General features: G+C 43.7%; 1 protein-coding gene across 1 annotated transcript in view; it reads left to right on the top strand.

Annotated features, from left to right (window-relative positions):
• The window catches only part of LOC132577939 (engulfment and cell motility protein 1-like), a 262,139-nt gene that overhangs the window by 217,782 nt on the left and 16,567 nt on the right, over positions 1 to 27,790 (top strand). Inside the window, exons 15-16 of the mRNA XM_060247729.1 lie at positions 17,307 to 17,465; positions 24,548 to 24,594. Of these exons, the coding sequence (XP_060103712.1) occupies positions 17,307 to 17,465; positions 24,548 to 24,594 (206 nt within the window). The remainder of the gene's footprint in view (positions 1 to 17,306; positions 17,466 to 24,547; positions 24,595 to 27,790) is intronic.

Raw genomic sequence — 27,790 nt, 5'->3', positions numbered from 1 at the left:
CAAATTAAAGAATACTGTAATGTAGTTAAGTGGTGCTCTTTTGTAAGTATGACAGTGTTTTCGTCCATGTTACATTAAGTACTGGCAGCCAGATATTGAACTGCTGAATTTTCTCTAATGTGTAAAGCTGAGCACAGACGCTGGCAAAGGTGTTTGCACACTGAGAATGCCCTCCAGGATTTTGTCAGTTACAAGCTGTTTGGGTGTTTCAACCTCTTGCCTAATTGGTTTTCTTCTGCATGCTTTAAGTTCAGGTCTAATATGAAGAGTCAAAGTAATTTATCTTCTGATGCTCGGTTAATGTTTGCAGAATGTGCAGAAGATGTGAAACTGAACATGTTAAGGATTTTTAAATGTGGCGGTGGGTTTTGAGGAACACAGTGCTATAAACAAGCCAGACAAGGAGAGATTTCAGTTATAAGTAATTTGGATCCCTGCTGCACTTCCCCACTGTTCGTTTCCTCTCCTCTGGGTAATGGTTAAATTGGGTGTGAGTAAATGTATGCTTGGGAATCTTTGTTTTTTGTCAGCATCTCTTTTAACTTTGTGATGAAGTACAAATAACAGTTTTGCTTGCAGTCACTGGTGTTCATAAGGAACTAAACCAGGATGTGTGTGCTAATGGATTCACTTTGAAAACATGGGATCTGAGACCTAGCACGTAGCACCTTGAGAACTGTAATATTTAGAAGTTCAGTTCAGGTACCAGAATCTGGAGCAGTTCCAGACCAGTTTTTAACTTAGGGCTCATAGTAAGCTGGCTAGGGAAACTCCTACGAAGGACTCTGTTAGGCTTCGTATTCCTTTCTTTGTTAATTGTGAATAAAGTTATACTATACGTACTCAAGAAGATCCTCTGCATCTTTTTAAAGAATCGCAGCGTTTTCCAAGAAACTTCTCTTCCATCTTGAAAACGCCATGTTCTGGGCCATCAGTGTTGTAGTAGAAAGCAGGAGATGAGTGACGTTGAATGCCCTGGCTCATATCAAGGCTTTGAATGCTTCAAATACTATTCCTGTGATTGGTTTGGGGACTCTTGGTATTTCTCAGAGAAAAGTGTGAGGAATCCCCAAACCAGACTCTTAATATCATGTTACCATTTCATTCAATTTGGTATAAAGCACTGTTTAACTTAAATCACATGCATGGAAACTTGCCACGCCAAATCAGGCAATGAAGAAGAAGGAAAGAAAAAGAAAAGAAGAAGATGAAAAGAAAAAGAAGATGATGATGATGATATTGGATTTATATCCTGCCCTTTGCTAGCCAAAGGAGTCTCAGAGCAGCTTACAAATCTCCTTTCCTTTCCCTTCCCCACAACAGACACCCTGTAGGGTGGGTGGGTCTGAGAGAGCGCTCCTAGAACTACTCTTGAGTGGAACAACCTTGAGAGAACTTGTGGCTGACCCAAGGTTACATCACCAGGTGTATGTGGAGGTGTGGGGAATCAAACCTGTCCTTCCAGATAAGAGTCCATGCACTTAACCCCTACACCAAACTGGCTCTATAAAATGTGTGATCGCCTTCTAGTGTCAGAGGAGAGACTGCTGTACTAGGGAGGGGAAGAAATAATGTGTACTTCTCCCATCTTTCCTCTCCCCACCTTTCCCAGGACAGATATCTAGTCCAAGATGGTCTTTGGTTAAATGCATTTATGTGGCCATTTAGTGATTCATTGATTTCCAGTGCCAACTTGGTGTCATTCTTTGTAATAGATAAGTAATTACAGATAGCTATGTTGATTGGGAGGGGGGAATCCCCAAATATCAGTTTTTGTCTCACGTTTTATTACAAATTTGCTCTTACAGTTGCTTTTGGATTTTTGTTTTATGTCTGAGAGCAGATGGAAAAGACAGAAGCACCATTAGTTTCACATCTGGATGGGGAAAGCAACCTTTGACCAAGTGGTTCCTTCTTTCTTTTGTTTACCTTGGAGCTCTTAAAGGGACCTTCTGTGCTCTTTCTCCCAACTCACCTTTGCTGCCTCCCTTGTGCCAGTGCAAAATTACATTTTGTTTGCTGCTTAGAAGCAGAATAAGCAAATAGAATATTGAAAACTTTTGTTGTTTAAATTTTAAAGCTGGGATGATTTCTTTTTCTCAGAATTTGTCAGGCTTCTTCAGTATAACATTACAGGTTCACTGACATCTAAGACTGGTTAGTGAGAACTTTTTCTGCCATCCCTGTAATACTAGTACTCAGAGACATGGAGTATAGGTTAGCATAGACAGAAGAAAGCAGGGCTTTTTTTGAGCAGGAACGCACAGGAATGCAGTTCAGGCTGGCTTGGCATCAGAAGGTGGGGCCTTATATGCAAATGAGTTTCTGCTGGGCTTTTTCTACAAAAAAGGCCTTTGTGAAACAATGGTGATGTCGGGGGTGTGGCCTAATATGCAAATGAGTTCCTGCTGGGCTTTTTTTCTACAAAAAAAGCCCTGGAAGAAAGTACTTCATCACTCCAACAAGTGTAGTAATTAAACTGTGCTGTTTGCTGCCAGTAAACTTGGGTGATGACCCTGAGCACAGATGGCTTTAAAAGGGGATTAGACAGATTCATGCAGGATAAGACCCACAGTAGTTTGTAACTTGAAGACCTACAGGTAGCAAAAGGTTGGATCAGTGTAGCCAGATGAAGCTCAAATTAAGATTGGAAGATAGTCATAATATTTTCAGAATTAAACTGTGCATAGATTGTGTTGGGTTTTTTTACACAATTTTTCCCCCTGTGTCTTGTAGATCTTTCTTTGTCAATAGTTTATAGTTTACATACAGAAGTGCAGGGCTTTCTTTGTAGAAACCCCCCCCCCCAGCAGGGACTCATTTGCATTTTAGGCAACACCCCCTGACATCACCATTGTTTCACACAGGACTTTTTGTAGAAAAAGCCCAGCAGGAACTCATTTGCATAGTAAGCCACACCCTCTGATGCTAAGCCAGCTGGAACTGCGTTCCTGTGCATTCCTCCTCAAAAGAAAAAGCCCTGCAGAAGTGTATCTTCTACCCTGCCTCTAACACTATACCATACTAATGAAAGCTAGAGGCTAGAAAACAGTCTCAAGAATGAACATCTTGATGGGATCAAGCTTCTAATCAAGAGGGGAGAGAGTACAATCAGGCTTAGGTGCACAGCTCAGTCGACTCAGCAGCCATGTTTTGAAAAATTAATACTAACATGAAGTGGAAGGTATACAAAATTAAAGAAAGGTTCTTCATTATTTTGCAAACAAGAATTGCAAGGGCAATTGGAAATGTCACTAAAGCCAGCTGTCTTTGCCACACTTATAATCTGTAGTGGTCCTATGTGCCCTTTTGAAAGCTGTCTGACAGAGCCACCACGAAAGGATTTTCTGCTTTGCCTGTTAAGTGTTTCATCTGACTGCAGCTTGTCTATAGCTAGATGATTCTTAGAATAAAATGTGCGGTGGATTTCCCCAAACCAATACTGCATCTTTTACCATGTGGTTTGCTCATTGCTTTTGTATCTGTTACTCATTTTCTTGTCAAATAAATGTGTGTTTTTAAAGTATAGCCAGAGCCAATTCAATCATTCTGCCAGTTCATATTTATGCTGCTTATATCAGCAGACAATGAAGTTGAATTGCATTCTCAAGGAATTTGCCCCAGGGTGGGAGATTTTGTAAGGATCCCCTTCTCTGGGGATTTTCCTAGGCAAGGTTTCCAGTAACAGCTGGGCCCCTTAGAAAGAGTGCTGGTAGAGGATGCCTTCAGGGCATACTGATTTAATGAGTCCCCTGGGCTCAGCTGGCTAAGTCATCTCCTCAGGCTTCCATTTTGGCAGCTACGTGGGCCGCCTCTTAACTCTTTCACTGATAAGAGGAGCAGCAGAATCCATGCAGACGTTCCAGCATGAGAATTAGTGGATGCATGCTCTCAAAGTGGGGTGAAAAGGTTCTCATTGTTTAAATTATGAGGCAAGCTAATGAAAATATTTCCTTCATAGTGAAAGAATTTGCCTCTGTGAAAACCGAAGGATCCCCTGCTTTAGATCCCAAGGGACAAATTTGACAAGAATTCCATCAGCCACTGTCCAACTGAAGATAGTTGTGCTGGAGATTGATTGATTGTGGGATTTAAGAGTCAAATTGCATATTTTGCTGGAAATTCTATCATCTTTCCCCCTTTTTCTTTTTTCTTTTTTTCTGCTAAAAGCAGCTGTTGGGAGGGGCTACACTGCTTTGTCTATCTCGATGCCCACCTGAAGGTGCTATCTATTTTGTGGAAGGAGAATGCAGACATGATGCTGATTCTGTGCAGTTTCCTTCATGAGGCCAATGACATCTTGAGGGGACAGATTTGAAAAGGGAAAAAGAGCACCGGGCAATGGTTTAATAGCTCGTAAGACTTCGCCCAGCTATTGTTCATGTTTTTAAAAAATTGGAAATCAATCACAGCTCTCCTAGTATCCTGTGTCACTGGGCCCAGAGTTAATTACAAAATACGGGTGTGTCTGCATCTTCCCCCACAGGAAGGAACACAGTTTAAGGAGTGGGTCCTTCTCCTTCCCATATCACTTCTCACTATAAAGAAAAAACCCATCAAATATAGCTATCTTTTCAAGCATGGCTTGTAAAGAAATGCCCCTAAATTCCAGAACATCGTAGTCACCCGTCTGGTTGCCAGAGTGCCTGGAGACAGAGCTCTCACACATCTGCCAGAAGGACGTGGGTTTGTCTACCAGAATGGAAAGGACTTATGAATACTAACAGCCACAACGCTAAAGCAGCTCTCCGTGTCCCTGGAAGAGTGCCAGCAAGGAGAACGGATGGTTTCCAGTCTCGTCCGGGCGAACACCATCTCTATCTTGGAGCGGAAGAAAGCGCGCCGTTAGGAGCTATCCAGGCCATGCGGTTTTCAGCTTTGACCATAGAATCCACTTTGGGAGGCTAATACCAGCTATCTTTCAGCAGTGCCAAGACTCCATTTCAGCACAGCAGGAAGCACACGTACGCAACAGATGTTACCCATCCTTGGAACCATCAAGTTTATCCAGGCGTGGATCCTGCCGGACCGCCTAAACCTTTGTCTAACGGAACTTAAGACAAAGACTGGTAGCAAGAAGAACATAGAAGAAGAGGAAGACCATCTTCAGCCAGAGCCAAGTTCCTTTGTGTAAACCGGGTGTTACCTAGGCAATAATTTGGCCATCTATTGTCACCCTTTTAGATAAGTTTAATAATCTTAAGCACCCCTCCACCCAGTAATTTCTCCCATTCTTCTCCCCAACTATCATTTTGGAGCCTCCCCCATGGCCCATGGTCATCTGCACAGCCAATCAGGAGACCCGGGCCTAAGCTTGTTCATTGGTCAGTTATGGGTACCCAATTAGGTGCCACCAATAAACTTGCTATTGGCTACTGCAGAAGTCCAGCCCTTATGGTCACTGCAGAGCCTCCCCTTGTACCTCCCATCTCCTGAGGGTCTAAGGTAGTCTATTTAACCTCTGACCCAGCTCCCCACATGTGTGAATCTAGCAGTACCCTATCTCCGCTGATCCATCCCCGATTCTTGGCCAGTCGAGGGTCCCATTTCCCCCGTCCTCTTTCGTCGCCATTGGAGCCTTCCTTGAAGACTACGATAGGTAATTATTACCCTTTTTGTCTACCCATGTGTTGTCTCTATCTCTCTCTCTATTTTTCTTAGGACTGTATGTATGATTTTATGAGTATTTTATCTTGTATGTAAGCCTATATTTTCTGGAATAAATTTTAGTTGTTTTACTTAATTAGAGTCCCTAATATTTTTAAGCATTAATTTCTGGACGTGGAATCCTGTATACACAGGTAAAAGATCCTAATTAAGCCAGGTGCCCACCTGACAATTCCCCAACCTCGTTTTGAGGGCATTTTGGCTTGCAGGCTAGCTAGCAGAACTGGAGTTTTCCGTATTTGTCTTCAGCTCTACTGAACTTGATGTATAAGCACTACTCAAAGCAAGTGTTTGCTAATAGTGACCTACCTTTCAAATGTCTGCAATCCCAGGCAACCAGAAACAAGAAGCAGATGAATCTACGGCTCACTGGAAGCTGAGGTCCAGGAGTAAAGTATTACAATAAAGCTTCTCATCTATATTACTATTGCACTCATACGAACAGTACCATATTAATTTAATCACAATTCAAACAACAATAGAATTCCTTCAGAATGTATTCACAGTGTCCCAAATGATCACATGAGGTCAGTATCACCTCATGTCCAGTGCTGTCCTGTCCATCACATCACCATAATTTCAAGAACATCTCAACTAAGCATGCATTGGCCATGGGCAAATAAATGTTAGCAAACTCAAGGTTAATTTTTGGCATCTGGAAATACCCCTTTATCACATAATATGTTCATTTTTAGGCCGTAACCTTGAATAATTCAAGCCAGCATATGTACCTCAGAACTGGCTCCTTTCCTGGCTTGGCATTGCTTGGTTTGCTGTCTTCTCCATCTGCTCATTTATTGTTTTTTTCCCCCTCTGCTTTCAATTCTCCTTCTGCTGCTCCCTTGCAAAACTACTCTTCCTTCATGATAACAGTTTCCCCTCTTGCTGGTTATTTGAAACACTGGCCTTATCTGTTCTCCACAGCTATTTCTAATGTGCCTCTTAACTAGTGTTCTTGGATGAAGATTAGAAGGGATTGACAATCAGGAGGGTGGAAAATGAAAACCAGAGTTGAGTTCTTGTACAACTGTATGTAAAAATGGCAGCCTTGATCTGTGTTTTGGACTCAGCCCATTTTGCATAGATTTGGCTCCTGCAGTTGTGGTTACTATAAAGGTTTCAGTCAGCTGTTGAAGCTCCCATTTTGTTTCCTTGTGGCCAGTTTCATAGTACAGTCTGTCAAGGGCCTCAAAGTATTAATGATGTTATAGGCAAGTTGATTTCCTGTGGGCAACCAGAATGAAACAGAACCAAGAACGTTGTATTATTTCCTTCAGTTGAGAATGCTGCACTCTCAAAAAATGGTTGTCACATTTGCCATAGCAGCGCCAGCATGTTTCTCAGTAAGCATGTAAATTGTAAAGGACAGTTGTATGTTTATTTATTCAGTTAGGGTATTTCTGTATTGCCTCTTCAGAGTCCCGCTCAAGGCAGTTTACAGTTAAATGTCACAATGTGAAAAACAAGCCATTGGACATAAGCCGCATGAAAACTATCCATACAGCAAAAGCAGGCCATTTGAAAGCTGGTAAAATAAACCCCCTAATTAAAATTCTGAGTAAAAAGATGTGAAGATGTGTTTTGGCCTGGTATCTAAACGAAAGTAGTGTAAACAGCAGGCAGACTTCAAGGTGAAGGGCATTCCAAAGGCAAGGTGGTACCACAGAGAATGACTTGTCTCTTGTTGCCATCTGTTTCACCTCTGAAGGCACAGAGAGCAGGGCTTGAGAAACAGATCTTAACTGGCACACTGGATAGTATTGGAGGAGACAGTATCCTGGCTCCAACCTGTTTAGGGCCTTTAAGGTAAGAACCAACACTTTGAATTGCGCCTAGTAACAGGTGCAAATTTTTCAGGACGGAATCTTCACAGCTGTGCTTCGAACATGTCCATCAAGACACTCAGCCTTATGTCACCAAATACTTGGGAATATACATTTGCCCTTCACATTTTGCATGTTTATTGCGAGAGACAGCAATGTAGACCTTGCAAAAGTAATTACTACAGACATAAGAATCCTCTTTAAACCAGTACAGGTTGTTACAGCAAAGCAGCAGTCTGTCAGCATGAGCAAATTGTCATATTGCTTCTATGTTGTAAGGTAAAGCAAGGCAAGGTCTATATCTACATGTTTCCATCCATTGAATGCAGGGCAGCTGCCATCTGGACAAGGAAGGTACTCCAACTATTACCTGAGTCCAATAGGCAACTCAGGGAAGGGGCCAAAAGAATTCTTACGGGAACCTTCTTCACGGCAGATGCGGCATTGGTCTCACTTATATTTTCATACAGAGCCATGTCTTTGGCTGCTGCAGCAAGAAGAACCTTTGGCTCTGGGCATGGTAAGCTGACTTCCATTTGAAGGCTATTGTGATGGCATATGCTTTCCAGGGAGACAGATTATTTGGAGATTGCCTGGAAAGACCCTGGTGGAAACTAGGCACACGTAGAAGCCACTACTGAAGACACTGAGAGGTTCAGATAGACGGACATATGGAGGTCTTTCCTTTCATTCCCAAAGTGCCTTGCCAAGATCCAAACAGAATCCAAGGAGACTGAACTGGAATCAATTGAAACCCTTCCTCAGAAGAGGTTTTTTACTCCAGATTTGCTGAATGGCCCAGGAACAGATTAGAGAAGATCGACCAGGATGGAAAGTACCTCAAAGCATGATGTCTCCTTGATTCTGGTGGGAGGAAGACTACTTCACTTCAAAGAAGTCTGGATCCAGTCTCAAGCAGATCTTTGGACTGTGGAGTTAGTCACCAAGGGGTATGTAATGGAATTTTCCAACCCTCTACCAGAATGTTTCATTCCAAGAGACCTGAAAAATGTCTCAGGATCACCCAGGTATCCCAACATCTTGTCATCCAGGCCAATGAGCCTGTACCACTTTCAGAGCAGGAATACTCTGTTTTCTTTACTGTGTCAAGAAGAATGGGGACTGGAGGGTCATCCTGGATTTTAAAATTCCTTAACAAGTCCATCAAATTGAGACATTTCAGGATGAAAACACCCCCATCCACTGTAGAATCCCTACAAACAGGAGAGTTCCTTACATCCATACATTTTGCAGAGGCATACCTACACATTCTGGTTTTTCCAAGGCTCAGGAGATATCCCCACTTCTGCATGAGGGAAGACTTCTGTTAATTCAATCGAATTATCAAATTATCAAATTGTTAAGAGAACAAGGGGACCCACATACATCCTTAATTAGATGACTACATCTACATACATCTTTCTTTAGATCAGGTCCAGCCCCAGAATCAAATCACTAATGGATACATAGATGACCATTCAATGTCTGCAAATGTCTACAATGTCTGCATCATAAACCTGCAGAAGAACTCACTGAAGCCAGTACAACAGCTAGAGCTTCTAGGAGTCATAATTGATACAACAGTCAATTGCTTATCTCTTTGGTCCTTAAGGCACAGAAAATCAGAGAGAAGTCCTGATTTCTCTTGGTCTCCTGAAAGCCATAATAATTTTAAGACTTTCTCTTAAATTCCTCAAGAAACCATTTAAACATTTTTAGGCTCTTCTTTCTCTCCCAGCCTCTCATACATGGGGCTTCTGTCCCATATCCCATACAAATGCTGATATGGTGTAGACTTGCTAGGTACTGTATCAGGCACCTTCTATGTGACCTGTATAGGAATGCTGTTATTCAACATCTACATGTGCCCTCTCGCCCAGATTGCCCAGAGGTATGGATTGGGTTGTCACCAGTATGCTGATGACACCCAACTCTACTGATGGATGGCCGGCCTGACTGCGTCCCAGAAAATTTGGACCTGGCGTTGCAAGCTGTGGCAGAATGGCTCAGGCTGAGTATGTTGAAGTTGAATCCAGCGAAGACAGAGGTCCTTTGCCTGAGCCATGGCAGCCTAGGAAGGGAAATCCCCCTACCAGCCTTTGACGGTGCGCCATTGAAAATGGCACACAAGGTCAGGAGCTTGAGGGTGCTGCTGGAGCCTGCCTTGTCAATGGAGGCCCAGGTAGCAGCCATTGCTAAATCCGCCTTTTTTCATCTTAGGCGGGTGAGGCAGTTGGCCCCCTTCCTGGAGCGTGATGACCTGGCAACAGTGATCCAAGCAACGGTCACCTCGAGGTTGGACTACTGTAATGCCCTCTACATGGGGCTGCCTTTGTGCCGAACCCAAAAACTGCAGCTAGTGTAGAACGCGGCAGCCAGGCTGCTGTTGTGGCTCCCTAGGTGGGAGCACATACAGCCGAGGCTGCGGGAACTGCACTGGCTGCCAGTAGTGTACCGGATTCGTTACAAGGTGCTGGTTATCACCTTTAAAGCCCTATATGGCAGAGGACCTGCCTACCTTAGGGACCGTCTCTTCCCATACATTCCCCAGAGGGTACTGCGATCTGGTTCTCAAAATCTTTTGGTAGTTCCCGGGCCGAAGGAGGCCAAACTGAAAGTCACCAGGGAAAGGGCCTTTTCGATTACAGCTCCCCACTGGTGGAACCAACTGCTGGAGGAGGTGCGGGCCTTGCGAAGCCTTACCCAGTTCTGCAAGGCCTGCAAGACTACCCGCTTCCAGCTGGCTTTTGCTTAATATGAGGTTACTGTAGACGAAATACCGTCGCCACGGAAAAACTGTAAGATGGATAACACCGAGATTTTAGCACCAAACTAATTTGATGGTTTTAATTAGATGGTTTTAATGTAGGATAATAATATGTATATATGATTTGCAATGTTTTGTAAACACCTTGTTTAAACTGTTGGAATGCAGCGTATTATGTTATGCCATGTGAGCCGCCCTGAGCCTGCTTTGGCGGGGAGGGCAGGATACAAATTAAAGATAATAATAATAATTATTATTATTATTCTAAACTCAAATTGATTTTTTGTGAACTGATAGTTGAGTATTCCTAACAAATACATCATGGCATCAAACCTTTTTTTTTTTTTCTCTCCTGGCTAAGATGCGAATTCAAGCAAAATATAGAACACTGCATGATTTGCTTTCATGTTTGGGGGCAAAAGGGTCCAGTACCATTATTCTGTTAAATGGAAAATACCAGAGATGGCTAAACATAATAAACATGTATAGTTTGATTAAAAAATGACTTGTGTGAGCAACATTCTTAAGATAAAAATTTAACCTGGAAGGCAGAAATTACCTGTGTTTTCCCAAGTGCCGGTTACTATGAGTAAATGTTTTTTTTGTTTGTTTGTTTTCCCAAAAATAAAGTTTTCAAAAGCTATGAAGGTGAAGGACGTCTCGAGTCCCACTGGATCACACACACTCACACACTTCACTCAGTGAATTTTTAACATAGTTTCCAGAGAGGTATAGAACCTGTCCTTCATGTGATTTATACAGATTTGGCATTTCAGAATCAGAGAGAATGTCCAGTGATGAGGCTCCCTCCTGGTCTCAGCTGAGACAAGGCACTGGCAATAGCTACAAACCAAGGTGTACTGGAACACCCCTGGTGCGACTTCAGGCTGTGGAGGCCTGGCATGTGCCACTGATGTCTGTGGCTCCAGGGACTGCTGTGGTGTGCCCTGCCCCAGAAGAAGCTAGTAGCCCATCTCAGTTCATTGGCAGCAGCCAGGGATGAGTGGGCTGGAGAGAGATGGAGCTGGGCCACAGGGGAGCCACCTAGCGCACTTAAGCCAGCAGTCTTGCAGGGGACAGTGAGTGGCCAGGAAAGCAACCACTCGAGAGGAGAGGGAACAGGAGGGTGATGCTGTTGGGGTGGCTGAGCCTCGACTCCAACCCCAAGGTGGTTCTGGGGCTGAGCAGAGAGGTAGCCACTAGGGAGTGGAGTCAGAGGGGTATACTTAGGAAGGGCCCAGGAACAGGCTAAGTATGAGGCTGATGACCTGGTGCTTGAGTCACAAGGTGGTGCTTCTTTCCATGCTGATGCCTTGCAGGTAGGGGTGCTACTTTCCAGATGGGGCCCAGAGCTCTCGACTACACAGAGCAGTTCCCTCTGAAAAAATGGCAGCTTCAGAGGACAAATTTCTGTAGTATACCATACAGAATTCTATAGTGGTATACCATCGATTCTCCCCGGCTTTCCTTTCCCACAGGCACTGCCCTGAATTTCCCAGGCTGGAGTTGACAACCCAATTTGCCTGTCCTTACCCAAGCTGGGCTGAGACAGTAGAGGGCAGGACAGGAATGAGCTAAAACCATTCTAGCTGTTATGGGGATTTGAAAAGCAAATTAATGGGAAGAGTATAGCTGATGCATGGGATTTGTATTCAGAGACACAGTCCCATATCTTCCCCCATTCCAGGCTCACAGTGGGAAACAGTGTTATTTAAAAAATAAAATCCAATTGAACCAAATGCCTGTTAAATAGAAATACATCACCAAAATGGTTATTCCGGTGAATGATCAGATTAATTCCTCTTATATGCAAACAGTAAGTTTGTAAACAGTTTGTAAAACTGGTCCTGGACTGCGTGTGTTTGAATGTCCTCATCAAGTAACCCTTATACTAGGGGTGGCCAAACTTACTTAACATAAGAGCAACATAGAATAAACATCAGATGTTTGAGAGCCACAAGACATGAATGTCAGATGTTTGAGAGCCTCAAGGAAGGAAGGCAGGGAGGCCTGCAAGCAGACAGATGGCAGAGGAAGAGGTGGAAAGAAAGGAACTTTAACTGGCTGGCTTGGCCTGGAGAAGTGATTTAAAGAGAGAAATGCCTTCTCCAAGCTGGCCGATGGGACGGTGGGGGCTTCCGAGCCAGTTTGGCCACCCGTGCCTTATATTTTAAAAAGATAGACTCAAGGGTCTCCCCTTCAAGGGATCTTTTAACACAGGAAAGCATTTCTTTTTAAACATTCAGCCTAACAAAGAACACGGAAGATGTGGAATGCTTGCATACTGTTTTGTGTTATTTGTTTGCCTTGGAAAGCCTTCCCCTCACTCCAGATGCACGAGGGCTGGCTAAGGCACAAAAGTGGTGGGAAGAGACAGTCCTACATGTGCAGAGGAACTCTGGTCATTAAAAAGGTTACAGGTAACAATTATATATGTTCAATAGTTGTACCTTATATTATTGTATTGTATTGGGGGTGGCACACAGGGCAGGCAGTTGTTGTGTGGCTCTTTTTGTTGACAGTCATTGTGTTTGTGGTCTCTGTGAACCACAGAGTCTGTACTACTGTTCTAAGAATTGTTTTCATACTCAACTTATGGTTTTCATTATAAAAATGCTATTACCCTGAGCCCTGTGGTAGCTGGGAAGGGCGAGTCATATATCTAATAAATAATCTGCTATTGGTGTACCTTTAGATTTTGGTGGATGCCTAACAAAGCAGTGGCTCAATTTTTGTGCTGGTGTTTAGAATTAGTTCAGTTTAGTGAGTGGCTTCTCCTACGTCCTTAGTCCTTTTGAACTGCTGTAAGCTGAAGGTAGAAGAGGAGTGTCTGTTACCCCTCCCCACCTTGAGATTGTCCGGTTTTTTTGTCTCAACTAAAGCAGAATTTTAAAATTCCACTTTTTTACCATTGTCCTGTTGGTCCAGGTTTCAAATTAAGAATCCATTTTGGTGCAATCTTGAGACAGCCATCTCAGTATTTGAGGCTTCCCTCGGACTCTTCGTTTTGTTGCTGGTCCTGGCTGTTGTTGTTGTTGTTGCTGCTGCTGCAGAGGAGGACGACATATGAACATATGAAGCTGCCTTATACTGAATCAGATCCTTGGTCCATCAAAGTCAATATTGTCTTCTCAGGCTGGCAGCGGCTCTCCAGGGTCTCAAGCTGAGGTTTTTCACACCTATTTGCCTGGACCCTTTTTTAGAGATGCCAGGGATTGAACCTGGGACCTTCTGCTTCCCAAGCAGATGCTCTACCACTGAGCCACCATCTCTCCGCTCTGACCACGGCCTCTGCTCTGAGACTTCACATCCATCAGAAGCAAGGAAGAGGACAAGGACAAGGATAGAATGTCTGGAACATGCACATCAGAGTTTTGATAGAACCCATAAAGCTCTCTTTTTCATTCCATTATATTTGCCTTTGCAAGTTGAAACACTGGGCAGCTGATGCTTGAAAGGTTTTCTTTTCTTTTTTTTAAAGACCTTGATCTCTCAAGGCCATTGCCCAATTTCATCTCCTTGCTCACGCAGCCCTGTTCCCGCGCCATTGTTTTATTTCTGCTCCTGCTTAATAGTGTTTGATGACAACTACAGGCACTCCTGGGGATTCACTACTGTTTGTGTTCAATTACAGACTGAAGGTCTGATTATCAGAAATGTGCTTCAGTCACAGCTGCAGTCAAAATGAATGGAAACAGAAGGTGCCAGGCACCCCTGGAAATGAGGCCCCTGACACCACTCATTTTTAATGACTCAGACCTAACTTGTAGATTGGAAGCCAGTGACTTTCACCACTCCCCCCCCTTGAGTACCCAGTCATGGAAAGTAATGAAGTTTTATTGGACCTAGACTGTTAATTTAACTCACATCCCAACCACATAAGATGAGAGAAATTGATTGGATTTTAATCTCTCTGACATTGCAATTATAAAGCTCACACTTAAAAAAAAAAAAGAAAGCTCTTGGTTGTAATTTTATCATTGGAACACAGCACCTTTAGAGATGACCACGGCCTCTGCTCTGAGACTTCACGTCCATCAGAAGCAAGGTGTGCAGAATTACATGTGCCAGACCTAGGCCAGCGTAATTTACAGGTGGGTAGTGAACCCAAGAATGAGCTGTGAATCAGGAGGTTGCAGTGGTTCAAAGCTTTCTCTGCCTTGAACTCACTAGGGGTGTCCCTAGGCAAGCTGTAATTGCTAAGCCTTCCCCTCTCCATCTGTAAAATGGGCATAATAGAGCTGCTTCTAGTTTACAGGGTTGTTACAAGGGTTATAACAAGATAACATATGCAATATGTATTTGTGCCTTTGGCAGGGGTGGGGGGAACCAAATTAATTTGATTGGGTCATTCTTGCCCATTTTTGCCAATAGAGGTCCACCTATGAATTAATGTTACAAGGCACTATAAAGGCTGGTGATCTCTTGTCTGCCTCACATATTTTATTTGTTTACAATTTAACCTTCCCTTCCTCCATTTTATTCTGACAACAATCCTGTATGAGAAAGCAGCCAAGTGGGGTCTTGAATCTGGATTTCCTCAGGCCTAGTCCAGAGCTTTGACCTCTAGAACACACTGGTTATGTTTCCACCATAGCAGAAATACTGTAATAGTAATAGACCCTTGCAATACGGTGTGGCATAATTATCCTAGCTACAAATTTTTATTGAAAATACTTTGGTGTTGTGATAACAAAGAGGTTTGGGGTCACAATGCAATGGAAACCTTGCAGACATCTGGATGCTGCAGCTTTGCTATGTATATCAGTATAGATAGCCAAGATTCTTTTGAGGCTGAAGCAAAAGCCTGTAGAAGGTGGTGAGCTCCCCTTCATTGGCAGTCTTCAAATGTGGCTGGATGATTATTTGTCAGAGATGCTTTAGACTGATCCTGCATGGAGCAGGGGGTTGGACTAGATGGTCTAACCCTTCCAATTCTATGATTCTGTGATTCTATCTTTAATCCTAATGGCAGCTTCAAGACCATAGACATGACTGACTGACTGACTGTCAGACATTAGCATATACACTAGTGCAGGGCTTTTTTTGGGGGGGGGGGTAGAATAAGCCCAGCAGGAACTCATTGCATATTAGGCCACACCCCCTGATGCCAAGCCAGTCAGAACTGCATTCCTGCTCAAAAAAAGCCCTGCACTAGTGATACCCAGAGGTTCAAGAGCCACTTGTGGTTCTTGTGAGAACCAGTCCCTAATGTAGCACCTGCCCCATGTTTCCGGAAAGTGGGCAAAGCCATTATCATGTGAGACTTGCGATTAGCAGGTGGTTTCCACCATGAAACTGCCATGGCAGAATGGACTAGACAATGGCTGAGCCTCGCTGAGATGTTTGCCTCATGCTAGGATGGAAGTAAAGGGCTCATCCTCTCCAACAGCCTCTGAGCTCTCATCCCAGCACCAGAGCAGCCACTAGGAGGGAGCAAACTGACTATAAAGAAGGAGGTGAACCCCAGCCCCATAGCAGCCACCCAAGAAAAGGCAAGCTGGCCAAAGAGTCGAGTGGGGGGGGGGGGCTTCTTTGTGGCCTGCTTGCATTCTTCTGAGCACCTTGGCAATTCATTCTCTTGCCTCTTGCTGGAGAGAGGGTGAGAAGGCAGAGAGGCGAGTAAAGAATGCACAGGTCCACCTGTGATGAGGAAAGACAACCCTACCTTCTCAAAAGGTATGTTGTAGGTTAGAAAGTCGAATTTATACTTACATATTAAACACTAATAGTTAATAATATATTAATAGCCAAGTTGGTCAGATTTTTGGATTCTTAAATCTGGCGACTAGAGCTGTGAGCAGGCAAGATGGAGCTTTCTACAGGTTTGCAGGAAAATGTGAAATCTTTAAAAAAAAACCCCAAAAAACAACCACAATGGAGAGGTGTTAAAAAAAAAACACCCTGAAAATGATAAAAGGAGCACCTTGTAGCTTTAAGCAACAGATTCCCTCAGTGGCTGTTGCTAGGCAACCACAGCATTTCAGGCGTCAGTTCCTATCAGGAAAAGGTGGGGGTAGGGCCCTTTCCACACCTATTTTAATCTTTGAGGGAAGAGTCCTTGGGACCACACCTGATTATCATTGCCAGTTTTGTGGTACGTTTGTTCGATTTTTGGCCTTTTGGCTAAGATCAAGTGTAATGTGTAGTGCGGTAAAGTGTGAGGAGTTCAATGTTTGGAGAGGAGAGAGGCCTCCACATGGTACCCTGCAAAGCAACCATTTCTCAAAGGTTACAGTTCTCTGTTGTCTGGAGTGTAGTGTAATTCTGGAGCTCCACTTGGAGGTTACAACCAATGAGAGAAGTCATAATTCAGTAATGTCAAAAGAAGTCTAAAAGATACTTGTGACAATTTACTAAACACCACTCCAAGAAACAATGGAAATGGGATAGCCACTCCCACAAGTTTCTCACAGCTCTCCACTTGTAGTTTATATTGTCTATTTATGTTTGGCAGGGTGGCACCAGAACAAAGAGTCCTTTGGCTATTTAAGTTTATGGTAATTGTGAATGCAGCTCTCTGACAGTTGTAGATTAAGCATCACTGGTCACTCCATGATCTTGACCCAGATGGCTGGCCACATTTCCAGATGCATACAGATATTCGGCAAGGACCACTGGCTCTCTTACATGTCAGTCTTTACTGGATCAGACATTGGTATCTAAGGTTCTAAGTTCATGAACACAGCCAACCATGCAGCCATCCTCTTGTTTCCTTCAGCAGAAGCAGTAACAGCACATACTGAAAATGGTGACCTTTTATTCCCACTGACTAAGGCTCAACAGCAAGATCAATCCTCACTTCCAGGAGAGAATTGGATTAAGCCATTTCTGCTTGTTTTCTTTAGCAGTCATTGCATCAGTTTGCTATTTCACAAATTGTTTTTACTTCCCTGGTTACTCTTTTTTCCCCCCTATCTTGATTCTTTAGTGCTTGGTTCATAATTGTGCTCTGTATTACTGGGCTTTCGGTAGGGATATATCTGTCAGTGTTTTATTAATATTTTGTTTTTGTTTTTCCTTTTCTCTGTGTATGTTGTTTTTTTTAGCCAGTGAGACCGGCAACGATTTCCACCCAATGTTCTTCACGCATGATAGGTCATTTGAAGAGTTCTTCTGCATTTGTATCCAGCTGTTGAATAAGACATGGAAGGAGATGAGAGCCACATCTGAAGACTTCAATAAGGCAAGATTGCTGGGGGCAGGCAGTAATCAGAAACATATTGGCTTCCGTCCCTGCTTGTGTAATATTTGTGTTCCCTCTGGGTTAGATTTGAAGCTGGTTCAGAGGAACTCTCTTATCACAAGGATTATCTTACATCAGAATGCATCATGCATTTGAAATTATCCATGCATCAGAATCCTCCGGCACATAGGAATATTTTACCTGTCAGGTAGAATGCCTAGCAATCTGGACATGGTAGCTGTTTGGATTCAGGGAGACTTTCAAAAACAGGTCCCATCACATGTGTGTAACCCCATGTGATAGAACCTGGTTTTGAAATTCTCCCTGAATCCCAAACAGCTACAATGTCACATAGCCTGCTAAAGAATTAGCTCTTAATAAGCATGCAAAGGGCAAGGGGATCTTTATAAAACTTGGCTTTCACCTCAGAGTGAAAATGTGGCAAAGCATTGCTTGAGGAAGACCCAAATTTCTGCCGTGGGGAAGACCCTGATTTTTATGTTGCCATTACTGTTTATGAAATACTAGGTAACTGAAGGATAAGAGGGTAATGTGGGTCTTTTTAAATGTAGCATTTTCCTCCCACCACAAAGGCTGCACATTAATATGGTAAAACTTTTTAACAGGTAGGCAGAATTTATGTGTGGGATAACAACAGAAATTTTCAAGGTTTGGCTTGAGGTTTTAGGCACCAGAAAGGAAACTATCTAAAGAGTTCTGAATGCTGAAACGAAACAGCATCTTACTTGTTTGCAGTCAGTGATGTGTTTTATGGTCCTAGGTTTGATTATAAGAGGCCCAAGTAGTCAGTGAGACAATGAGCAGGTTAGCTGGGGGAAAGCAACCACTGCCTGCCCAAAGCCATTTATCCTCTCAGTTGACTTCCTTTAGGCTTGGCAATAAAAAAACAATAACTGCACACACACACAAATGTTGAAATTCTGATGGGACTCTTGTTTTAAGTATAGTTTCAGGAGTCGAAGCTCAGTTTGTCATGAAAGCTTATACCTTGGGAAATGTTGTTGGTCTCTAAGGCGTTACCGAACTTGAATTTTGTCTTAAGGAGAGTGCATTAGGTCGGTGTCACTGTTGGGCAGTTTATGGTGTATCTGATTTCCAAATCGTTTGCAGATCTATCTGTTGTCATGTTATGGAACAGGGCTGTTTGGTCTAACAACTCCAAAGCTGTGTCATTTTTCTTTTTATTTTGAACTTCAGTGTTACAGCATGGCATAACAGCTATAGGTCCTGGTCAGTGTTCCCTCTAAGCTGAGTTAGCATGAGCTAGCTCACAGATTTTTAGCCTCCAGCTCACATATTTTTGTCTTAGCCCAGGAAGGATGACCCCAGAGCACATAATGTATGCAGTAGCTCACAACTTTAATGCCAGTAGTTCACAAAGTAGAATTTTTGCTCACAAGACGCTGCAGCTTAGAGGGAACATTGGTCCTGGTGTATAATTAACATCAGGTTTTCTTGTTTTTGTCCTTCACATCCATATACCTGAGAGTTGGTTTCAGCAACTACATTACTTCCATGCTGCATTTAACTACCACTTCCATATGTTTTCTTGTTCCCATAAGATTTACATGTGTGAGAGGGTTAATCCCCTATCAGATTTTATTGCAGTTACAGTATATTGGATTTTAGCTTCTTGGGACCCAAATATATCTCCAAAAGCCACTCTGGTCTGTAATCGTAACTGACGAAGGAAGAGCTCTTTCATTTACATTTTCATTAATCAAACGAAAGTGCACATTCTAATCTCAGAGTGGCAGTAATTTTTTTCAGCCTGCCGGAAGCATCTGGCTGCATTTATGGCTTTCTCAGCTGGGGGACACTTACAGTACTCCAGTGGTGTGGCTGTCAACGTCCACATTAGTTCAACATACAAGTTTTTGGCCCTTTAATCCAGTTCTGTAATAACTTGGGGACATTTTGGTCTGGTGTCAGTTTTCTTAAAAATATTCATGCAGTCTGAACCTCTTTACAATATAGTAGGGAATAAGTCAGAGTTCATTTCTTCGTTTTTCTTTTTAAAGCTGGTAGTAGAGAAAGGCCTTTATTAACTTTGTCTTTCTGCCTTTGCTTTGGCTATGACTATTACATTAACTGGAAGAAGGCATGTAACTTACCTTCAAGGTGGGATCATATTGTTAAAACTGCAGCCTTTATGTGTTGTCTCTCTCTCTCATAGAAAGATAATAGATGATTGATAGATTATATATGCCAGTAAACAAGTGTCTTAATTTAATTCTTGTGGACCGCTTTAGTTTCACTGTGCCTTACTGGTGGTCTCCATGAATGCATGAATATTATTCATGCAGTGTGGGTATACTGGAAGAATGAAAATTTATTCTGTTCATGAGACACACAAAAGGGCAACTGTTAAACCTTAATTAATTTATATTTTTGCAAATCCAAATGGATGATGTTTCATCCCAAGTTTGCAAAATATATTACCTTTGAGGAGTTTCTAAAAATAATAATCTCAGTCCTTGATACATGTTTGGTGCGGAGAGCCAGTTTGGTGTAGTGGTTAAGTGTGCAGACTCTTACCTGGGAGAACTGGGGTTGATTATCCGCTCCTCTGCTTGCAGCTGCTGGAATGGCCTTGGGTTAGCCTTAATTATCACAGGAGTTGTCCTTGAAAGGGCAGCATCTGGGAGAGCTCTCTCAGCCCCATCCACCTCACAGGGTGTTGTAGGGGGGTGAAGATATAGAAGATTGTGAGCCCCATGGTGCAGAGTGGTAAAGCTGCAGTACTGCAGTTGGAGCCCTCTGATCACGACCTGAGTTCAATCCCAGTGGAAGCTGGTTCAGGTAGCCGGCTCCAGGTTGACTCAACCTTCCATCCTTCCGAGGTTGGTAAAATGAGTATCCAGCTTGCTGGAGGGAAAGTGTAGATGAAAGGCAATGGGAAACCACTCTGTAAAAAGTCTGCCATGAAAACGTGAAAGCAACGTCACCCCAGAGTCGAAAACAACTGGTGCTTGCACAGGAGACTACCTTTACCTTTTTTTTTTAAGCCACTCTCAGTCTCTGATTCAGAGAGAAGAGCGGGGTATAAATCTGCAGTCGTCTTCCTCTTAAAGATTTCTGTAGATAAAAAGATAGAAAGTAATGTTTTTGGCAAGGGGAGTATCGTACCCAAAAATTGTCACTTGCGCAGTCTGAAAATTTCCCTTGCATCATACAGGAAGGCACTTTATTTTGTTCTCTCTGAGTATTCTAGTTTTTAAGGAGCTTCCTTATATGGTCACTTGCTCCCTCTTAACCAGCAAAACATTTTTGCATTTGGTTATCTCAAAAGAAATATTTTTCTCCTGCAGCTCTGATATGTGGCATATTTTCTAAAGGCCATTTCCCAATACATATGCAATTTTCACTTTAAAAATAGTAATGCTACCTCACATGGAGGGAAAAATAATTGAAACTGTCTCAAAATGAGAAAGCGGGGGAAGGGGGGGTTAAAATGAATTATTGTTATCAATTCATGTGTCCTTAATAGCTAGCTTCAGAATATCCTGAGGAGCAGCAGAGAAAGGAAGGATGGGTGAAAACTCATTATTTTCCACCAAAATGCTCTTCCTTTCTGTCATAGCCTATCCTAATATCTTGCCAAAGACACTCACTCTTCCATTCTAGTCCATATCAATGCGCATAGTCCACAGTCATATTCTGCCTGTGTAAGCAAGATGGGTGCTCTCCCCACCCCCAACACACATAGACTCTAAATATGGGTGTAGGGGTAATTTGTTATGTGCACATTTGCCATAGATAATTTTCCTTTGGGATGACAGAAGGGAGCTTTGTTGAAGCTCTGTTTTTTGATCATGCTGTGAGAGCCAGTTTGGTGTAGTGCAGGCATGTCCAACTTCGAACAGGTCGTGATCTGTTTTTTCCGGACAAAAGCGCTGGTGATCTATCACCATGAAAATTAAGTTTCAAATTAGTTTCGAATTAGATTTTAACCCACCGACGTTGGGTTCCACCACCCCACCCCCCATTTACAATGCACCTTCTGTCATTTACTGGTAAGCAAAATAAGCAAAAACAAAATAGAGAGACGAAGATCCAGAGAGAACTGTGAACAGTTTTTCTTAAATTTTTATTGTTATAACTTTCTTTAACTGTCTTAATAACTTTCTTTAACTTTTATTGAGTAATTTGTGTTAAATGTAGGTCAAGTATTGATCCAGGTTGATCTTGCGCAATCTTTAAAACTTCGCTCTTGCTAATTAGTGAGACGTCTGAGCCTGCATTTCATCCACCAGCTTTTTGATGTTGGGTGAATATTGCATGAGGGCCAGTCTCAGGGAATCCTGGAGATGTTCATCTGTCATGTTGGAACGCTGTGTACTCTTTGTCATTTTCAGATGGGAAAACGCAAATTCACACAAATAAGTTGAACTGAAACAGGAGTGTATAGCTTCACTGCATCTTCTCAAGTTGGGAAATTTGTCTCTAGGCACTAGCTTCCAAAATGATTCTTGCTCAGCACGGGTCTTGAGAAAAATGTCATTTTTAAGGGTTGCTATTTCGTTTTCAAGAGATGCCTTGTTCAGTGAGTAAGTTTTACTGATAGCAGCTGTAGTTTCCTTAATGTCCATATCTGCTTTGAATGGGTATGACAAGGGAAAATTTTTGGGGGGCCTCAGAAATTATCTCAGAGTTGGAGCCTTGCTGCAGCCTGTGGTCACCTTCTCAAAAGCCCCTTTGACAAAGCTGCAGGGGAGAGGCAGAGAGAGGCAAACAGCATCAGCAGCACCAGGCAAGTCAGGCAAAGAGCGGCTCAGTTGCTGGCTGCACGTGCAGGCTGGGAGGGCTGCAAGCAGGAGAAAAAACGGCAGGGGGGAGTTGGCATGGGACCCCCTAAAGGCTTGAGGGCCCATAGGCCAGTGCCTACTTGGCCTAACTGTTAATCTGGCCTGCCATAGCTCTCATGGAGGTTGTCCTTGAAAGGACAGTTTCTGGGAGAGCTCTCTCAACCCCACCCACCTCACAGGTTGTCTGTTGTGGGGGAGGAAGGTAAAGGAGATTGTGATCTGCTCTGAGATTCAGAGTGGAGGGTGGGATATAAATGCAATTTCTTCTAATCCTCTACTGTACTTTACGAAATCCTGGAAGAGTCCCTGTCATAGACATTTGCATATTTATCTTGGATCAGGGGTATGCGACCATTGCAGCCCTCCAAACCATCTTGATCAGCATATCTTCTTCCTTGCTCCATCCCTAAAGGAGGGGTATATTCAAGCTGGGATGGACTTTTGTTGCAGTTGAGAGGCAGAAGGGCAGGCAGGATCCTGGAGAGCAGAATGCAAAACGCTTAAAACATTAGAAATTACAATATGGCAGTTCTAAGAGTGAAAATTTGCATGTAAATTCACCCTATTGGTGCTCTCGTGCCCTTTGAGATCTGTCCTAACAAAGCATCACTTAGGTCTAGCTATTACACAGGTATTACTTTCTCTAGGCTTGCCATCTGCCCACCTCCGGCAAGTAAGTCTCCATTGTTGGCCCAACCTCCCATCCTTGAGAAACTGAGGGCAGTGAGAGTAAAAATGGCCATTACCTTAGAAATTATGGGGAACTCCTAGAGCGTAACCCAGAAGTAATGGCTCATCCTCCCCAAATTCAGTCAGCACTGCCTTTAAAATCTCCCAGCATTTGCGGAGGAAAGACTGGGAATCCTAATCTTCACCCATTGCAAATCACATGCTTACATATGTGTGCATTGAAAGCAGAGCTACAGCTGTTGTATGCTGAAATTTCTAAAGCATTTATTTACTTGCATGCCAGTCCCCCCCCCCCTCCCATCAATATACACGGTATGCAGTGTGCCTGGCCAAATGCAACCTTCACTGTCCCATTTTGTTTACCAGCATGCCAACTTTTTCACAGGTTGATGTTGTGATTTGTCCCCTGGGTCAAAGCAGTTACCAATACAAAGATTAGATGGAGAAGCTGGGGAAACAGGAAGTGAAACTCAGCTGTGATTCTGACTGCCCTTTCTTGCAACCTACAGTAGCTTTGCCTCTGCCAGCAACAGTTGTTCCTAGTCAAAAAAGGAAGGCTACAGCCTGAGATGACTGCATATGTGTTAAAGGAAAGGAAAGGCCCCCTGTGTAAGCACCAGTCATTTCCGACTCTGGGGTGACATTGCTTTCACGGCAGACTTTTTATGGGGTGGTTTGCCATTGCCTTCCCCAGTCAACTACATTTTACCCCCCAGCAAGCTGGGTACTCATTTTACCGACCTTGGAAGGATGGAAGGCTGAGTCAACCTCGAGCCGGCTACCTGAAAACCCAGCTTCCACTGGGGATCGAACTCAAGTCGTGAGCAGAACTTCGGACTGCAGTACTGCAGCTTTAACACTGTTAAATACTGGCACTTCTCCTGTCTTAGACTGGAGGAAGTTCCTTCTGGCCTAAAGAGCCATCTTCCAGTTGAAGCTGCTCTCCCACTGAAGATGAGTTCCTTAGACAGGCTTGAGGAAGGCTTCAGACTCAGCTTAGTGGACTGGTAAGATACAGGGCACTAACTGCAGAGACGGGACAGACCTGAATTGCAGTAGAACAGAAACTAATTGCAGCACATTCACAGCGCAGCCCTTTGAGACACCATGTGTGATCTTTGCTTCTGAATGAGGTTTTTTTGCCCAGATTGTCTGATTATTTGGGTTTATTAGCTGCTCCAAGTGGAGCACACCAAGCTTTTTGAAAGAGCTTCTGTTATAGATAAAGCCCACAGACACCCACTTTGATGCAAGGCATTGTAATTAGCTGCCCAAGGTCTTTGAAAGAGGTGCTTCTCCCATGCATCCTCTAGTGTGGTTAGATGGGTTTGTCTTTGCTGACAAGCCAGCTTGGACATTCAATGAGCTGTGACGTAAAAATCAATCACCCCCCCTCCTCCCGTTCTTTTCTTCCTTGATGAACATTTGAGTGTGCTGTGCTGCGGGTGCTGCCTGGCCTTTCCCAAGCGGCTTCTCACTGTAGGCATAGTTAGGGATAAATAATTGCTCACCGGAAAGGGCTAATTGTGCAAAAGCAGCACTGGCAAAATGAATAATGCTGTCTGCTGTTTCCTCTGCCGAACAGCATCCTATAGTACAATTGCCATCAGCAAGCGAGCAGAGATTTTTGAGGTAAGTGCATTTCGTATGCTAATTAAAAACTGGGCTGTGAGGTACAGATGTTCAGGAGGAACAGAGCCTGCTGCTTAGAGGTCACTGTCACAGAGTCGACGGTAAATAAGAACGGCAGTACCATTCCCTTACTTAGCGCTCAGCGCCTATAAATTAGAACTTCCTATGACATAAATGTTTTGCATACAGGGAATAGTTTGTGTGGTTTGGCTGATCTCTGATCTTTCCCAAAGCTGCTTTGTTGCAAAGTTTGGGGTAAGATCACAGCAAAGCTAGATGGCTGCCACATAAGTTGGAAAGTTCAGATTTCCCCAGTCCTGCCCACTTGGCAGCCATTTTCTCTGCTCCTTTCCTTGGGGAGATAATTATCCAGTGCCACTGGGGAGCTTTTCCTCAGTTTTCATTTTAAGAAAAGGGGGCTAGGGTTGCCAGATCCAGGTTGGGAAACTCCTGGAGAGTTGGGGGTGGAGCCTGGGGAGGGCAAGGGCCTCAGTGGGATACAGAGCCATAGATTCCTCAAGGGGTGTGCTTTCAGATCTACCTGAGCCATATATATGTTTTAAGCATATATATTTCAGCTCCTCAAATGTATCCAGGTTTTCTCAGGAAAAAATACTGAGAAAATCCCAAATATATTCAGGAATTCTGGGTAGGTCTGAAAACAGCAGAGAGGCGGAAACAGATTGCTCCTGCCTTTCTGCTGTTCATTGGGCAGGCTTATGCAGTCCCTTTAAACTGCAGGAGTCTGCCTGAGGATCAGCTGGGGTGGTGGGAAGCTCTCAGCTCACCACCGCCTCAACTGTGGCTGGCTGAGATCAGTCAGCCCAAGATCAGCTGGGTCAGTGGAGAGTTGACAGCTCCCCAGCAGGGCAGCTCTGCACTGCCTTCTCCTGCTGCTTGGTTTAAACAGGATCGGGCTGGTATTTTTTTACCACTATTGTTCTTCTTGGGTCTATTGGACCAGCAAATTTGGATCTGGATTTTTTTTTTTGAAATTCCAGTTTGTTTGTTCTGGAAGGGTGGGGGGGAGTGTCCAGTAGACATGAACTGAAAAATACTGATTAAAAAAGAATTGCAGACTTCTTTATTCTACCCTCCAAAGCAGCCATTTTCTCCAGGAGAACTGATCTCTGTAGTCTGGAGATAAGCTGGGATCCTGGGGGATCCACCAGGAGGCTGGTATCCCTTACTCTTGCTTCCCAACAGCACTGAATCTAGGCAAATAACCTATGTAGAATAGGTTTTCCAAAACCCTGCCTGGAGTCTGCTGTTCTCCAGTGTCAGGAGCATAGCAAGAGCTAATCAGGCTTTATGAAGGCAGTCAAGTTGATTTTTAATTGGCAAATCCATGCTCTGCTTCTTGGATAAACCAGCCAGTACACGTGCGGGAGAATTATCTGGCGGCTTTCTCTAATTGCTCCTGGCACTACACCTTCAAAAATTATTATTATTATTATTATTATTATTATTATTATTATTATTATTATTATTATTATTATTATTATTATTATCTGTTTATTTATATTCCACCCATTCCTCATAGGGGCTCAAAGCGGAACACAACATGAATAATAAAATCACAGTAAAATCAACATAGCAATAAAACAGCATAATAATAATAATAATATTTTATTTTTATATCCCGCCCTCCCCGCCAGGCAGGCTCAGGGCGGCTAACAGACATGGGAGTCCCATGATTCACATAAAACAGCATAACAGACATGGGAGTCCCATGATTCACATAAAACAACATAACAGTTTAAATATCAATTACAAATAAGTTATTTAAAATAGATAAAACATATAAAATAGGTGCTAAAATGTTGTAGTCCTGATGTACATAAGATGGCTAAGTGTCTGCTCGTTAGTTAATCAGGTTCTGTCTCGAATGCCAACTGAAAAAGAAATGTTTTGCAAGCCCTGCGGAATTGGTTCAGGCATAACAGTAAAACCAATTACGTAGTTCAGTCCAACAGAATAATTCAACAGGACCAAGATGGTGTAGTAATATGATGCAGCCAAACAGCACAGTAGGATAGTACAGTAGGGGAGGCCAATCGATCTAGTGAATAGATGCCTGCCGTCTCACCCAAAAACCTGGTGGAACAGCTCCATTTTACAGGCCCTACAAAAGGCTAACAAGCCAGGTAGGGCCTGGATCTCCATAGGGAGCTGATTCCACCAGGTTGGGGCTAGGACCAAGAAAGACCTGGCCCTGGTAGAGGCAAGATGGGCATCTCTTGGGCCAGGGATAGTCAGAAGATCTTGGGAGGCCGAGCAAAGCGACTTCTGGGGCATATATGGGAAGAGACAGTCTCGCAGGTGTGTTGGTCCCAGGCTGCGTAAGGCCTTAAAAGTCAGAACTAACACCTTGAAACAGATCCGATACTCTATAGGCAGCCAGTGCAGGCCGCGGAGCACTGGCCTCATGCTTCTCATGCAGGTGATGCAGTCAGCAGGCGAGCTGCCGCATTCTGCACCTGCTGCAGTTTCCGGATCAGTTTCAAGGGTAAGCCAGCGTAGCGTGAGTTGCAGTAATCTAATCTGGAAGTGACCATTGCATGGATCACTGTAGCCAGGTCTGGGGGGGGGTGCTAGCTGCCTGATCTGGCATAGTTGGTAGAAGGCAGATCTGGCAGCCACTGTGACCTGGGCCTCCATAGGAAGTGAGGCATCCAGGATCACTCCCAAACTCTTCACCTGTTGGGTTGGCACTAAAACAGCACCATCCAAGGCTGGGAGCTGGGTGCACAGACCCATCCCCCCTCGGCTTAAGCACAGGACCTCCGTCTTAGTTGGATTTAGCTTCAGTCGGCTTTGCTGTAACCATCCCGCTATGGCTCCTAATGCCTCGGACAGATGTCCAGGGGAAGAAGATGGTCTGCCATCCATCAACAGATAGAGCTGGGTGTCATCAGCATACTTGTGACAACCCAGTCCAAAATCTCAGGCAATCTGGGCAAGGGGGCGCATATAGATGTTAAATAATATGGGAGAGAGAATAGCTCCCTGTGGCACTCCACGTATGAGTGGGTGTCGCAGGGAGGTCTGCTCGTCCACCATCACCCTTTGTCCCCGTACCCGGAGGAAGGATGAGAACCATTGCAAGGCTTCCCCCATATTCCGGCAATGGTGAGGCAGTGGGTCAATATTAGAGAGACCAAAAGCCTAGTTTACCTAATTGGTTAACCTGGGA

Source organism: Heteronotia binoei, chromosome 10 (genome assembly GCF_032191835.1).
Source record: "Heteronotia binoei isolate CCM8104 ecotype False Entrance Well chromosome 10, APGP_CSIRO_Hbin_v1, whole genome shotgun sequence".
Lineage (NCBI taxonomy): Eukaryota > Metazoa > Chordata > Lepidosauria > Squamata > Gekkonidae > Heteronotia > Heteronotia binoei.
The sequence above is the reverse complement of the archived record's forward strand: the minus strand, read 5'-3'. Positions and strand labels throughout refer to the sequence as shown.